Genomic DNA, 16,258 nt, shown 5'->3' on the forward strand with positions numbered 1-16,258 from the left:
ATGGTGTGGGACATGGAGGATAGTTAAGATAGAGGAGGATCCATTGTGACAATTAGTTGGAAATGATCACTCTGGACAAGAACTGAGTGTTGAAAGCAGGTAAAGGGATATACATGATAACCGTTCAGCATCTGTATCGCAAACCATAATGCCTAAAATGAGAGAGAGAAAGAGAAAGAGAGAGAAGAGAGGTGTCTGTCACAGAGGCAGGCTAGGGTGGGGAGGGTGGCTTGAGGGGATGGGAGGGAAACTGGGGACACTTATGCTGCAAAATTACACTGGTGAAGGGATGGGTGTTGGAACTTTGTATGACTGAAACGCAATCATGAACAATTTTGTAATGCCTGATGTCACAGTGATTTAATAATAAAGATAAAAATAAAAACATTCCAAAGAAAACAAACATGAAGCAAATGAAACACAAAATTATAGTCGGTGACCATGTGATGCTTTGGGAATACAGGATTTAAGAAACAGTAACAGCATATAATAATCCACTTGGGACAAGGAAAAGAATGGGGGAAATGAAGGTAAAAATAAAGTATAAACAATTAAAATGACGACAAAAATATAGAGCACAAAAAAATTTTTAGCGCAGTAAAGGAGGAAATCTAGAAAATTTTCTGATTTAGCACTATACAAAAATATACTACATTCCCACCAGGGTGTGCCAAACACTGGTCATTGGTACAATGAGTTAAGTCTTAATTTTCAAACCACATATTTAAAGAAGGAAAAGCACACACCCCCAAAAGAAAAACCTCTAAAAAACCTGACAAAGCAGTAAAATCTAAATGGCCTCTTCATACTTACTAATAGCTGAAAAAACATAGTTAAACTACTTCAAATGCTACGAAGTCATATGAAGGAAACCACAAAACGAAACCACCTTTTTTCTTTCTCGCTTGTAATAAAGAAGGGTTTAAACAAGACAAATTATCAAGGACTAAGAATTTGTAGTTTTGGTTCCAGAAAAAACAGGACAGAGTGTAGAGTGTCTGCTTTGCATGCAGCAGACCTGGGTTCAATGCCCAGTATCCCACACAGTCCCCTGAATCTGGTTAAGAGTGATCCCTGAGCACCACCAGATGTGGCCCAAAAACAAAACAAAAAAGAAGCAATTTGTAGTTGTACGTATTTGTAAATCAGTAGGTATAATATTCACAATTCAGTGAAAAGAGGAGCAAGATATAATATGTGGCAGATGAAGCTAAAAATCAAGAGACACCAGTTATACAAATTTACATAGAATAGGTAGTCATATCTGCTAAGCATCTATTTTACAGTCAATGACCAGTTATGCAACCATATTTTCTATGATAATAACCTATACTAAGATAGACACACTATTTGTTTGCAGTATTGTGGTCATCTATTCAATGATATATCATTACTAAAGAGGTTCATTATCTAGTATTTCACAAAAATATACAAACATAAACTCCCATTATTAGACTAAGCCTGTCTTCAGAAATAATAGCTACATATAAGAAAAAATGGAAATCCTGTCTTTTGCTACATGTATGGAACTGAAGGGTGTTCATGCTAAGCAAAATAAGTAAGAAGGAGAAAGACAAATACCAGGTGATTTCATATATAGTATATAAAGAAACAAATTCTTAGGACTCTAACTACAGAACTAAAGTTACCAAACTAAGGTGGGGGTGGGCTGAAACGAACTGATGGACTGTGATAGATGGATACTGGCAAGTTTGGTGGTAAGGTAATGTAATATTACCATATTACAGATATGGTAATACTGTACCCCTAAAACAAACATTTGCACTCTTTGTAAGCCAGACTACAAAGTGAATTAAAGGCATAGAGATAGCTCAGTGATCAATGGGCTAGAATGCAAAGATTTGCATGTAGATGCCCTGGGTTAGCTCTAGCATTGCACGGTCCATCAGTTCCCAGCACCACAGGGATGCCTGGATTACAGAGCCAGGAGTAGCTCAAGCACTACTGTATGGCCCAAAACAAAACAAAAAAGACTGGGGCCAGGGAGACAGAATAGCATGCAACCACAATCAATCTGATGTGACCCTGGCACCATTATCTATTATCAGAGTATCAGCAAGTAAAGCTCTGGGCTCTCCACTACACTTCTGGGTGTGTGGGCCCTTGGCATTGCAGGTCCCAAGCAGCAGTGCATCCTCAGGTCCTAGCAAGGTTAACTGACAGAGCATCATGGCCCCTGAGCCCCCTGGAACAACTTGAGAGTACCCCTTAAAATATGGACACTTGGACACTTGTACTGAGAAAAAAGATTATACTTTCATATTCAAACTAACTTTGTCTGTTTCTCTGCTTGCCTGTTTCTACTCTGGAGAAGCCTGTGCTCTCTTGACCACTCACTTCTCTCTCCCTTCACATCTAAATAATTTTCAATAAAAACTGTCTTGCTTCACCAAAAAATCAGTACACTTAAATCATATTCCTAACAAACAAGCAAATAAACAACAACTAAAAAACCCAAGTCTAAATAATTATATCATTTCAACAGTTTCAACGAAAGGTAATTTTGAAACTCAGGTAGAATGCTAATCTAAAATCAACTGTAAACGATGTTTATCACAACTGCACTATACTAGCTTGTGTAGAAATAAAAAACTTATTAGAGGAAGTAGGGCAAAAGATAGGATAGCGGTTAGGGCTTCAGTCTCAGTGCCACATGGTCCCCCCATGCCATCATTGTGTGCTGCCATGGAGGCCCCCATGAAATCTGTTGTTTTCCATAAATAAACCTCTTATAACACTTAACTTATAAATTAGATATAATGATATATTAACAGCACCTAATAAAACAGGCCAATTAGACAAATGCATGGTAGCAAAAGTTATCTATAGTTTTTTTCTCTCAAAATGCCTTATTTTCCAACTGCCTTTTCCATGGAGCAAACCAAGGATTCCAGACACACTATGCTACATCCCTGGCCTATCAAAATATCTTACTGTACTAATATATTCAGACCTAAGTAGACTGCATGTAACTGAAACTAAACCATGAATAAGGGGGAAACTACTGTATGCCAATTAAATGTTTACTCTAGTGTTTGAGAATAGGATGTGGGAATACAGAGTTTGTAGAACTTTTATTAAGTATACTGCATATTTCTATATTGCTCTCTTAGGAGAGTAATTTAAAATTCATCTAGTCAAAATCAAACAAGCAGCTGGAATCCACAGGGTAAAAATAATTTTACCCCCTATATCCTTTGTGAACTTGAACATCTCAAGAATAACCTCTCTCACAAGAATCCAAGGAAGTATTTATAAGCTTTATGGTTAAGAAGAAAACAATAAAAACTAAAAACGTGTGCTTCTGAAGTTACTTGAGCAGAAGAAATAAAGTACGAAGAAAAATGTAAAGTGGAAAAAACTTGACTATTGATATTAGGCTGAAGAAGTGCAACTGAACAATAGCAGCATTAATTCTCACGTATGAGAAAGAAAAAATAGCAAAGTATGTGACGAGCACTTGAAACAGGAATTTAACAGAAATTTATCATGAGAATTTTTTTAAATTAAAAGCTCTGGGAAAAATATTAAAGTAAACAGTACTGGTTAACAATCATGATCAAAGATCTAAATAGAAAAGTTTTACATTACTGAAATTAAAGATGCTGCAACACTAGCATAGCCAAATAAACATTATACATGTACAATTGGGAAAAATTACTTTCTTTGCAAATAAAGATAACTTTTTTCCTAAAATAATTTGCTTCGAACAAGTACTGAAGTGCAGTCTAGTAGTGAGGCAGTATGGTAGTGAAAGTGCAGTGGACCAGCAACTTTGGTATCAGTTTGAGTCCCTCTGCTTGGTCAACAAATGACAGGGCATGTTATTTAACTTGCCTAAGACCTTGTCAAGTTTCCTCGTTATTAGGAGTGTGGATAATAACTACGACCCTGTCTACTTCATGAAGGATTCTGTAATGTGTGATATATAAAAATAAACTGACTTGCAGGTTGTAATGAGGGAGAAGATATTGGACTCTTGGATCTCTTAAGGATCTTCAAACTCTTAATTCCATAATTCTGCTTTTATGATTGAACCACCCAGGAGTCACTTATGTAACATTATTGCCAAAAGAGGTGGGCTTTATCCTTAATAGTAGTAATGTTACCTGACACTTAGATAGGATTATAATGCTTATTACAGTAGATAGTTTTATTAACTATGTGTTGGGCATCACTCTGAGCATTCTGCATGTCTTGACTCACTTATTTTTCAAGCAACAGACACTGGTCATCTCAACTGACATATTACAAGTGAAAATGTCACACTGGGGTTTATGAGATAGTATGGTGACATCATTTTATGTATTATACTGCTGCCCCATGTTTTTCCACAAAGCTTGCATTTGGTTCTTCTAAGCAACCACAAAAAATAGAGAGCAAGTATTCTTTCCCTTATTTTACAGAGGAAACTGAAGCTGAGAACTTCAGTATTTTCAAGATCACAAGGTAAAGGAGACAAAATTAAATATCAAACTTGTCTTGTGACTCCCAGTCTAAGATTTGTCCATCACTTCTAGCACGCAAATAAACTGATGAAAACTATAAATTATGATAAATTACACTAATATAATAACTTAAGCTATTGAACTCTTAAGTATGTCTTATATGAAACTGCTGCAACTATAAAAAAAAGTGACAAAAATACAGAAAGGCAAAATACCTTTGTAGAAAAAAGTTTCAATCAGTAAATCAGCCCTATGACCACAGGGAATACATTCCAATATACCTAGTGGATACCTGAACAACTCTTCCCAAAATAAAGAATAAGAAAAAAATGACAAGAGACTACTAATAAAAAATTAAATGAAACATATGGAGAATATCTGAATACATTGAAACTTTGGAGCAACATTGCAATAGCAATAGAAATCATCTTTGGGATCTACGCTACAGTACTGCATTAGATGATGTAAATCTTTTATTTTACAAAGTATTCCAATTATAAACCATAACCAGAAGGATTCAAGAAAAAGTACAATTTATGCCATGATACTGTACCTTTAGTTTGTGAGAGATCGTGGTCCGATTATGAAAAAAAGAATAAATTGTGAAATTAGAAGGAGATCAAACATCTACTAAAGCATCTTACTTTTTTGGAATGTATAATCCAAATACATCCCATTCTATGCTTATACTTACCTGATAAAGTTCTTCTAAATTGTATTTAATCGAAGTACTATTCTGGATAGCTTCCACTGCTTCTTTTAATTTATTCCATGTTTCATCTGTGTAGTTTTCTGGTAATTTAGGCTTATCTAGATGACATATAAAAGCACATATGAGAGTAGGATACAATAATGGAATGTCCCACAAAATATAGTAAGCTAACTGCCTTTTAAGGTTAAATTGTGATCTTTATAATAATTATGCCTAAATATTAAAGTAATTGCTATATCAAACCTTAGTATAAAGAATAAAATTTGAAATGCCACAGTACTGCTCAAGTCATTTGGGCTTACCTATTAAAATAAATGACTTTCTCTATTAAATATACCACTTCAAAAAATGAAAATCGAAGAGTAAGTAACAGGCAAAAATAGTCCCCTCTTATTATAAAACTTAAATCAACATGAATTTTGTGCGTGGCATTTAAAATATAAAATGCTCACAATGCTAAAAGTATCTTATAAACATCTTAGTTTCCCTAATACTGTCCTCGGGAAGGTATTAATAATTTTACAACTGAGGAAACTGAGGCTGACGCTTTTAGTAAGGTTTGCCCCCAACAGCCACCATAATCAGTCTTTAGCAAAGCTGGGATCTCCAATCCATCTATCTGACCCCAAATTTTGTAGCATATACAGAAATGGAAATGTAAATCTTAAATCGGGCTTTACTTTAAACTACATACTTAAACATAGCAAAATAAAAAAAAATAAAAACACTCAAATGACTTGAAAACCATGTAACATCTTTAAAATGGAACAAAACATGCAATACTGTGCTTTAATGTAAACTTTACTGGCAGCAATGAGTGAAATTTTTTTAATTGAAACATCCAAATGTCTTAATGCGCTTTTATTTTAGGAGAAAGAGAAAAAATACCTATGGAACCAGTTTGCAAATCTAATTACGAGCATAGTTTGTCTCTTTAAAAATCCTTGATTATATTTTCAAGTGAAACAGTGTAACCATTAGCCAATTACAATTCATATTTACTTAAAAGTGGTCTATTATCAAATCAGAAAGATTACACCACTTTTGAGAGTCTGGGGATGGGAGATAGAAAAATGGTTAAAAACAAACAATACTATAACCGCCTGCTTAAGACAAAATTGAGATTACTCCTGATTTTCACACTGTTGAAAATACAGCATGAAAATTCTACTTTTTTCTATACTAACAGTTATAAGGCAGTTGGTAAATATCACTTTAGTTCATTCATTTACTTCTCCATTTAATAAGCATTTCAGAATAAACCTGTCAGTTTAGGATGCAAGCAAAGTCAGAGAAAGAGAAATGCAACAGACAAAAATTGTGTTCAATTGTGTTCTTAGTTGCTGATTTTCTATTTGGCTCAATAAATTTATAATGCTCTTAACCACATATCTAAAACTCAGAATGAACAAAATTTCCTCAAAGCTGCAGGTCAGTACTTTTCCCCAGTGGTCAAAAAAATAGATGTAGCCATCCCATCCTATCTTTAGACTAGTGCTACAAAGAGTTACTACTTTTATGTCCACAGTATTTTTCATTCCTAAACTCTACCTTTGGAAAAAAATAAGAAATAATTTCCCTAAATACTGTTTTGGTAATGAGTTTCAAGAATTCAGTATTCGACACCATAAATCTATAAATTTTTGATTATCACATGATTTACCACTGTTACCTGCATTTCTAGGGACTGGAGAACATGCCTTTTGAAGCATAAAAATAAAATAAAAACCAACGACAAGGTTCAGTGTGCACCTGAAATAAACCTTTAGAGTGCAAATTTCTCACCTGTAAAATCCAGATCAACCATACCAAGAGTCAATGTTATACGAAATAATATGCAAAGACAGAATTTGAAATACTGCACAGAAACACCCCGCGTATGCTTCAACACAGGCTTTAGCCACCCCCCTGAAGGTACCCTCTACCCACAAAAGTAACCCTCTTCACCTCATTGATTATGCATAAAGCAGCATGCCATCTCTATACTGTTAAAACATATTAACGCAGAGCACGTGATAACGCAGGTGTCAAATCCTTAGTACGTGATTATGGATTTTGGCCATCGTTACCTTTAAAGTTCTTGATGACTAACTTCTTAGCCGAGCCCGGCTTGCTGCTAGCAAAACTAGAGACGGTGGTAGCTTTGGTTAGGCCGTTTGCGTGATGCACCGAAGACACAGATGAGAACAGGTTCTTATTTTTAAGTTGCTGCTGCTGAGATGTTGCAGCAGTGGGTGAAGATGAGGAGGAGGAAGAGGAGGATTCCTCAGCCATCTTCGTATCAAACCCTACTAACTCCAGGGTTTCGTCAAAACGGAGCTTCTTTTGTACCGGTGTGTGGCTGCTAGAAGCCACTGAAACTCCGAGGCAGGCAAAGGATGAAGTGGACGGGGAGGCAGAATCTCTCTGTTGTAAGGGAGGAGTGGAAGAGGACGAAGAGGCGGAATCAAAGTCTTCTCTCTCGTTACTACTGTTACTGCTACTGCTGTTTAACTTTCTCTTCTTGGCAGAGGTGGGCGGAGTGGCGCTGGTATTACCATCAGTGGCAGATCTGACCTCCTGTGCAGCAGCAGCAGTTGAGGTACTGGGGGAAGAAAAACCTGTTGGAAACATGAAAATAGCGGGGTCAACAGGCAGAGGAGCATCCAAAACCTACGTTTATATGCCTGCGTGCGTGAAAGAGAGGTGGTGGCAGTGGTAGAGGGGGAAGGGAAGAAAGATGAGAGGAGAAACACAGAGGACGAGAGGAGGAAAGTGAAGAGGGGGAGGGTGCCAAACCGGGAATGGAGGTTTTGGGAGGCGGTAGGCTGAGACCCGAAATGAGCAGAACGAAGGGGGGACAGCTACTGGGGCGGCAGGCAGGTAAACGGCCGTGCTGTCCCCCTCCTCAGCTTTCCGGCCTCGCTCCCCCCTATCTGCAGGAGCGACTCAGTGAGTCAGTAGCTCCTCCTCCTTTTCTCCCTCTCCCTGGGAGGGGAGCCGCCGTGGTGGAGGGGAGGGGGTGGGGGAGAGGAAGCCCGGCTTGTTATTGTCAATAGCACGGGCGAAAAGATGGCGCCACTTCCGGTCACGAGGGGCGGCGGGAGGGGCGGCGTCTGGCCGGGGAGGGAGGGGAGGGGAAGCGCTACGGGCGCCGAGGGACGGACTCGTGGGAAGGCGGCGGGAACCTGGCCGTGAAGGCGGACACACCGCTCCTCCGCTTCGGCTCGCTCTCCCCAGCCACTCCCGACCCCGCTTCCCTTCCCGCGGCGGCACGCTCCGCTCGCAGCCCACCGGCAGCGCCCACCCCCTCCGTAACGGTCCCGCGGGGAGCTTCGCGCCGCAGCGCCCTTACCGGAAGTGACTGTGCAGACACTTTTCATAGCTCCCAGATCCAAGCCCCCAGGTCCGCAGGATTGGAGTGGGGGGGTAGAGTGGGGAGGGGGAGAGCGGGCAGGGAGGAGGCGGGCCTTCCAGACACCTTTGGAGCTCCCGATTGGAGCCCTCGGCACACGACGGGGGTGGGGCGGCGGAGGAGGTGGCGGGAGAAGGAGCGGGAAGGAGCCTAAGGGGGAGGGTTTAGGTGACGGCGAGGGGCGGGGTGAGCTAGCTGGGAAAAAAAGAGGAGGAAGAGGGACGAGTAAAAAGTCAGGGAAGGGAGAATGGAAACTTTGAAAGAGATAAAGGGAACAAGGAGGGGCTGGTTCTAAGAAGAAGGGAGTCAAGCAAAATAGAAGAAAACAATCCTGCCATTATGCCTGCATCTAGGGAGGGATGTTAAGATAGGAAAGAAAAAAGAAAGAGTTTAGGTAGAAGAAAAGAGTTTCTGTTCCATCGGTCTATACCTTATTTCTTTTTTACCTTATTTCTTCTTTGTCAACCAAGGATATCACTGACAAAATACTGCACAGGGCCTGAGTTTGTTAACTTTTTCTCAGCAATGTTACTTGCGAATACTATCACCTTCCTATCAAAATCATTTTCTAAGATGGCTGGCCAGAATTAGGAGTGCTTTCTAAGGCCAAGAAGCTGGAAAGTAATTAATACCACCCCCCCCCCCCAACACAGTTCGGACTACCCCTAGCCCAGTAATTTGCAGACCAAGCAAAACTGAAGACCCACTTCTTTTTATCAAATCTCAGTCCATACACTTTGTTTTCAAAAAAGACATTTTGTAAGAACAGTATGAGCAAAGTGAACGCAGGTTTTAAAATAAATTGCTCATGACAACAAACCTCTAAATTTGGATAACACTGAAAAACCTTTAAACTGTTTTTAACTAGTCCTCATTTGGAGGGAGCTGGAGAATCCAATGTAACAGAGCTTACCAACTTGTAGATCATTTCATCTGTAAAAACATTGAATAGAGTATGTATTGGAAGAGTTTGCATACCAGAAAATACATATCCCTGCCCTTGAGAAGCCAGTGGGGGAAGATTCAAAACTACTTTCTAGGGACCAAGGCTATATATAGCTCAAAAGGGGGGCATGCTTTGTATGCAGGAACCCTGATTTGACTCCTGGCACCCCAGTCTGAGCAGAACCAGAAGCAACCCGAAGTATTGAGCCAGGAGTAGCTCCCAAGCATCTCAGAGAATGACCCAAGCCCCCTCCCCCATACCATTAATTTCCACATAATAATTTTATATAGCATGATGTTATATAACATGACAACATATAACAATAATTCCACAACAACATGCTATAGGAACTGGGAAAACAAGAAATGGGGGAGGGATTTTGAAATCTTTTCACAGAGGAATGAATGTTTGTTCTGGGTCTCACAGTGGATGTTTCAAAAAAAAAAAAAGGAAAAGGAGGGAAGAGGTTGAAAGGCATTTTCCGCAGTGGAAACAAGCAAAGCAAACGCAGGTTGTGAAAGAACTTGGCCTGTCTGAAAATATGGAAAGTAAAATAAAACTGGAAAGTAGGTCTTGTTAGAAGAAGAGACGCTCATGAGTGTCTGGAACAATGAACCCCAGAAATGTGGAATCCACACTAGCAAGGAGATGAGCTATGCAAGCTGGGCTTTTAAGAGCAATGGAGAACTAGTCTCCCATAGAGATGTACAGGGGTGCGCGCCTTGCATGTAGTCCACTGCAGTTTGAGCCCCCATAACCACATATGGTTGCCCGAGTACTGTCATGAGTGATTCCTCACTACTACAAGATATGGCTGCCATCCCTACCCTCCTCCCACAAGCTATAAAATGAGAACAAAGGAGTGGGGTCGGGTATATCATTCAAAATGGTAGGTCCTTGGTTAAATCCCCAGCACCATTAGTTTCCCACATCCCCAGCACAGCCTGCTGTAGCCCTAAACACCTCACAGTTCCACAGCACAGATACTGCCGCATGCCCCGGGAATACTAGACAGCCTTGCTCAGTCTCTCACTGCAGCCTCACCACCCACCCGCCACACACAGCCCCCTACTGCCACAGGGCAGAGCAACTGAGTATGGCTAGCAATCCCATGCACTACACGCAGGGTGCCCACCACAGCACCTGGGAAACTCTTAAGGCCACTTTACAGCAGGGCCTGAGTACCACTAGCAGGCCTAAACTCTGCACAGACCCCACACCACAGTTCCTCAGATACTCACAGTACCTCTTTGCCAGGCTGGAGCACCAGAGAGCCTGGCACTGCAATGTGAGACTACCAGAACCCAGCACCTCCAAGGCCACTGCACCGCGCAGTTTGCACCACACAGTTTGCTCTGCCTACCATCGCCTGGCATTGGTGGGAGTGGCCCAGGGATAACCCACAGCCCCAGCATTGGTGGAAAAGGCCCCTTTTTCAAAGAATGTAAGAAAGTGACAGGACTGTGGGCGGTGTTATGCTCTGGGATCCCCAGGCAAGGCAGGCTTATACCACATTGTATAGTTTGAGACAGAATCAGAAGGCTAAGAATAAATCACAGGTCCACTTATTTTTGTCCTATAGTCAAGAAAACACCTGAACTGAAATGAATATTCTTTGGGGTCACAGCATTAGTGCAGCAGGTGAGGTGCTTGCCTTGCACGTGGCCGGCAGACCTGGGTTTGATCCCTGACACTCCATATGGTCTCCCAGGCCCACCAGAAGTGATCCCTGAACACAGAGCCAGAAGTGAGCTCTGAGTACCGCAGGATGTGTGTACTCAGAAACCAAAACTAAATATTCTTTGGCCAAAAGAGATAGCTAAAAGGGCTGAGCGCATGGTCTGCATGCCAGATGCCTGGGTTCAAGCCCAGCCCCATGTGGCAGGAGCAACCCACAAGTAGTGTGACCTCCCAAAACACAACAAAACGAAAACTGAATCAGGCTAGAGCCCCTGATTCGACCCCAGTACGTCAAGGTCCTGGAGCACTGCCAAATGTGGCCTCCAAATAAATAAACAAATAAATCCTGCTAGAAAAGGCACCACTTTAGGCCGTTACCATTATTAGCTTTGTGTTGATGACAACTGGTTGATAACAAGGCTCTAGCGGAATTTAGGTTCCAAGAATCAGCAAAGTGAGGGAGAGAGTCCTGAAAGCAGGCATACTGAGTCCTTTCAGTTTAAATCTACCAGATTGCTCTTCGTCTTTTGTGGGGGAGGGAGGGCACACCTCATAATGTTCAGTGCTTACTCTGGCTCTGTGCTCAGGAATCACTCCTGATGGTAGTCTTGGGTCCATTGCACTGTCAGGGATTAAACTCTCACAGGTAAGGCAATTGTCCTACCTGCTATACTCTCTCCTATCCTGTACCATGTTCCTATTACTGTGTAAAAAAGACTAAACTCTTCAACTCCAGGCGGTGGAAAAAATATCCTAAAACATCAAGCACTGCTTTATTGTGTATCACATTTCACATGATTCTGAACAACTGGGGCTGGACCAATAAGCAGTAGGGCGTCTGCACTGCACGTGGTCAATCTGGGTTTAATCCCTGGCATCCCATATGATCCCCTGAAAACCACCAGGACTGATTTCTGAGTGCAGAGTTAAAAAGATTCTGGACAACTATATAAACTAGTAAATACTGAATATTTAGTGAACAAGAATAAAATATTGCCACATCTTCAATAATTTTCAGGATTTAATGAATAGTGTTATTGTAATTCATGTAGTTAATATTCCTCAGAAAGATATATAAAAGTACTATTTTTTGCTTGCTTGGGGGTCATACCTGGCAGTGCTCAGGGGTAATTCCTGGCTCTGTACTCAGAAATCACTCCTGTCAGGCTTGGAGGACCATATGGGATGCCAGTGAATGAACCCAGGTTGGCAAGTGCCTTACCCACTCTACAAATCTCTGGCCCCACAGTGCTATTTTTTCAAGTTACAAATATTAGTGTAACTGAAAGAGAATGGAAATAAAGATAAAAGTCACTTTTGCTGTATCAAGATAAACTTTTATATTAACATAAAGGATAGCCACGTCTTGTTAATATTCAACTACATTCTCAATCCAGCATGATTATCTAAGCCCTTCAGTCTTACAGGTTACATTCTAAAGCTCAGGTTCATTCTAAAGCTACTGATTTGGGCCAAGGGTATAGCTCAGTGGAAAGAGGCCATGCTTCACCTGTGTGAAGCCCTGGGTTTGATACGTCACCAAAAATAAGACAAAACACCGCTTGAGTTCTACTCCAGGAAGCTTTCTGACCTGTGGATAGCTTGTGATGAACGACCCAAGAGTTCAATGACATACTGTTTAAGCCTTTCATTAAACAGTTTTAACTTTTCTGTGGAAAAAATTTTTTTCTTATGATTACTTTTGACAGTTTACTATCTCATTTCTCGCCTGAAGTATGCTCTAACATGGGTACAGTTTTCTAAATGTAACATGGGTAAATGATGATTTCTGGTTGGATCATATTGTGTTTGGGATGAAATATGGACCTCCTACATGAAAAGCATGTGCTCTGCCCTTTGAGTTATCTCTCTGGTTCATAACAGTGATTTTTAAACATTTACAATTTGAGACACAACCTACTGGGATATTACTATATGATGTGGGGGGGACCAGAAACTATGTGTCTTCTTACATCCTGTTCAATTTAAAAAGAACATTTTAAATGGGATGTTGTTCAGTGGTAGAGCCCAGGCCTCCAATGCTCCAGTGTCCTAGGTTTAACTGCAGTACCACAAAAAAAAAATACAATAGCAAATAGAAAAGTCCTCTCATGTAGCTTTATAAGATATCTTTTATATCAGGAATTGACTAATTGTGGATAGCTGAAACATAAGTATATATTTTATATATCCAAACCAACATTAGTCAAACAACATTAAAGATATTCTCAACATTAGAACACATTTTTTACAACAAGGTTGGACTCCGTGAAACCACAGTAATAAAGGACACCATACAATTTAAGGCTATTATCAGACTAAACAAGATTGGGTACTTAACACCTAATTCCATATACAGAATCTTTCATCTTGAGAGTACAACTCATACCTTAGAAACATTAATTAAATTTTATAACACTGTCAGATGAGTTATTATTATTGGTCTTCTATTAACCAAGTAAACAAATCTGTAGCTATTTATAAAGGCAGATACATATATAAAGAAGGAAATACAGAGAGGGGAATAGATTTGCAGATACTCCGGCCTCTATTTATGCATATATCTATTTAAAACAGAAAAAAGTAACCTGGTGTTTGGTTTTGATCGCTGGGCTTCCCCTGGGGATCTGGTGATTCCTTATCAGCCATCTCAGAGCAGGGGCTTGTCAGTTGGTGGACAGAAACTCCAGGAAGCTTTCTGACCTGTGGATAGGATTTTCTTTAAGAATAGAATACTGTTTTCTTATGTTACTACCAGAGATGTTTCCCCAGACATGGTGTAGGAGGTGTCTAGAAGAGATGGAAGCTAGGTAGAAGATGCTTCATCTTCTCTAGCCTCTCTCCTTAAGTACCCTCTTTGAAGCAAGGAAAATACATGTAAGGCAAACCAAGAAGTGGTGAGCTAGTAAGCATTCATCATAATAAGGGCTTTGTTATGCTATCAGCAGCAATGAGCTGCTATGGATGGCTGAGGAGGCCAAACTTAGCAAATCTGAAATCACCATTTGTCCATCCTAGAGATGTTTTAGTAAGCAAAGAAACTTAAATGCTGACCTTAGTGTTCTAACTTAAATGTAAAAGACTAACACAGAACTCATAGTTTTAGCAAACATTTATCTTCTATGTAAAGTGATCTTCTCCAAAGAAGATTTACTGACCCAAGAATATCTACTATTTAAGAACTCAGCCCTGCAGCACAAGAGATTTTAATCTACTGTCAAACCCAGTAACCATCTGGAAAGCAGATTTAAGGGCTAAGAGGGCCAGGCTGTTTTCCCTAGCGTTAGGGTACAGGGGACCTGATCAGCTACAAATTACTTACTTCTTCCTTTGGTGCTGCCAAGCACTTATTATGGAGTTACAGGCCTATTTTTAACCTGCTCATTTTATTAATGACTCCTACAGTTTCTCCACCTCCATCCCTGCTTTAAGATTTGTCTTCCAATGACATTCAACACTGCTTCTTTTTCTTTCTTTCCTCGGGGGTCACACATGGCAATGATCAGGGGTTACTGCGGGCTCTGCACTTTGGAATTATTCCTGGCTGTACTCGAGGGGACTATATGGGATACCAGGGATCAAATCCCTGTCCAGCATGTACAAGACAAGTGCCTTACTTGCTATATTATCTCTCCAGCCCCAACACAGATTCTTTTTCAAAAGCAACCCCATTTAGATTTAAATGTGTAGTCCCAATACTGACAGTACAACCAAATTGCATCAGAGGGAGGTGTTCTTTAAAAAAAAAAAAAGCAAGGGTAGGGGCTGGAGCGATAGCACAGCAGGTAGGGCGTTTGCCTTGCACACAGCCAACCTGGGTTCGATTCCCAGCATTCCCATATGGTCCCCAGAGCACCGCTAGGAGTAATTCCTGAGTGCATGAGCCAGAAGTAACCCCTGTGCAACACCGGGTGTGACCCAAATAAAGCAAAAAAAAAAAAAAGCAAGTGTAAGAAAGAACACAGTGGGCTGAAAGCATACTAGAGGTTCAGGTTTGGTTCCCCAGCACCACAGTTTCCAGAGCACTGAGGAGAGTGACCCACAAGTAGCTCACATATGGCCTCCAAACAAACAAACAAAAAGGAAAACAAACAAAAACAAATGGCCAAACACCCAGATTTTCACTTGGGTGAAAATAAAAAATAAATTACACTATCTTTAGTGTCCACTAACTACAATATTTTGTGATTTGGCAGTGGTGGGATACAGTAATTTTGTATATAAATACACATAACACAACTATAACCATGTTGGAATAAATAATGCTCCATCTTCTCTAGCTACTCTCCTAACTATGATTTAAATATGATTACAATAGGTAAAGGTAAGGTAAAGGCCCTCCCGTTGATCGTCGATTTGCTCGAGCGGGTCCAGTAACATCTCCATTGGAGACTTTGTTGTTACTGTGTTTGGCATATCGAATACTCTCGGTAGCTTGCCGGGCTCTCCGAGAGGGATGATTACAATACATAATAAAATACATAAAATAAAGAAGAATATTTGTGAGTAGGACTCAACCACGAGTACTTTTTTAAATAAGAGGGTGCTCAGAAATTGATAAATGACCCAATATTATTTTGTTTTTGTTTTGGGTCCCACACCCAGTGGGGCTCAGGGGATCATATGCAGGGCCAGAGGTTGAACTGAGGTTGGCCACACTCAAGGTGCCTTATCCTCTGTACTCTCCAGCTTAAGAGGTAACTTTATTTTTAAACTAGGGCTATACTGAAGTGCTGCGGAATGTCTAGGCAATGAATGCCTGACTTTTCCATGCTTGGTCCCTAAGGTGAGGTCCTCGGAGCCACTAAGCCTAAGTTCAGTGCAGTTCTGTGTGCTTTAATTTTTTTTTTTACTGTTTAATTAAAGATAGTGTAATTTATGAAGTTATTCATAGTTGAGACATACTATGTTCCAGTACCAATCCTACTACAGTGTCAACTTCCACCAGTGTCCCCAGGTACCCGCCCACACCTTCCCCCAGCCTGCCTCCTTGACAGTCACTTGTTATTGTGTTCTTTTTGGGAGGCGGGTTGTACACCCAGTGGTGCTCAGGGCTT

At 40.6% G+C, this 16,258-nt stretch overlaps 1 protein-coding gene across 4 annotated transcripts in view; it reads right to left on the bottom strand.

Annotated features, from left to right (window-relative positions):
- CUL4B (cullin 4B) overlaps window positions 1–8,612 on the bottom strand; it is a 33,016-nt gene extending 24,404 nt beyond the window's left edge. For all 4 annotated transcript variants that reach the window (XM_056125851.1, XM_056125849.1, XM_056125848.1 and 1 more), the window contains exons 1-3: window positions 8,516–8,612; window positions 7,251–7,781; window positions 5,164–5,279 (exon numbers count right to left, since the gene is read on the bottom strand). In XM_056125851.1, the coding sequence (XP_055981826.1) occupies window positions 5,164–5,279; window positions 7,251–7,781; window positions 8,516–8,543 (675 nt within the window). In that variant the 5' untranslated portion in view covers window positions 8,544–8,612. The remainder of the gene's footprint in view (window positions 1–5,163; window positions 5,280–7,250; window positions 7,782–8,515) is intronic.
- Window positions 8,613–16,258: the final 7,646 nt, after the last annotated feature.

Source organism: Sorex fumeus, unplaced genomic scaffold (genome assembly GCF_029834395.1).
Source record: "Sorex fumeus unplaced genomic scaffold, SorFum_2.1 ptg000058l, whole genome shotgun sequence".
In the NCBI taxonomy this organism is placed as follows: Eukaryota; Metazoa; Chordata; class Mammalia; order Eulipotyphla; family Soricidae; genus Sorex; species Sorex fumeus.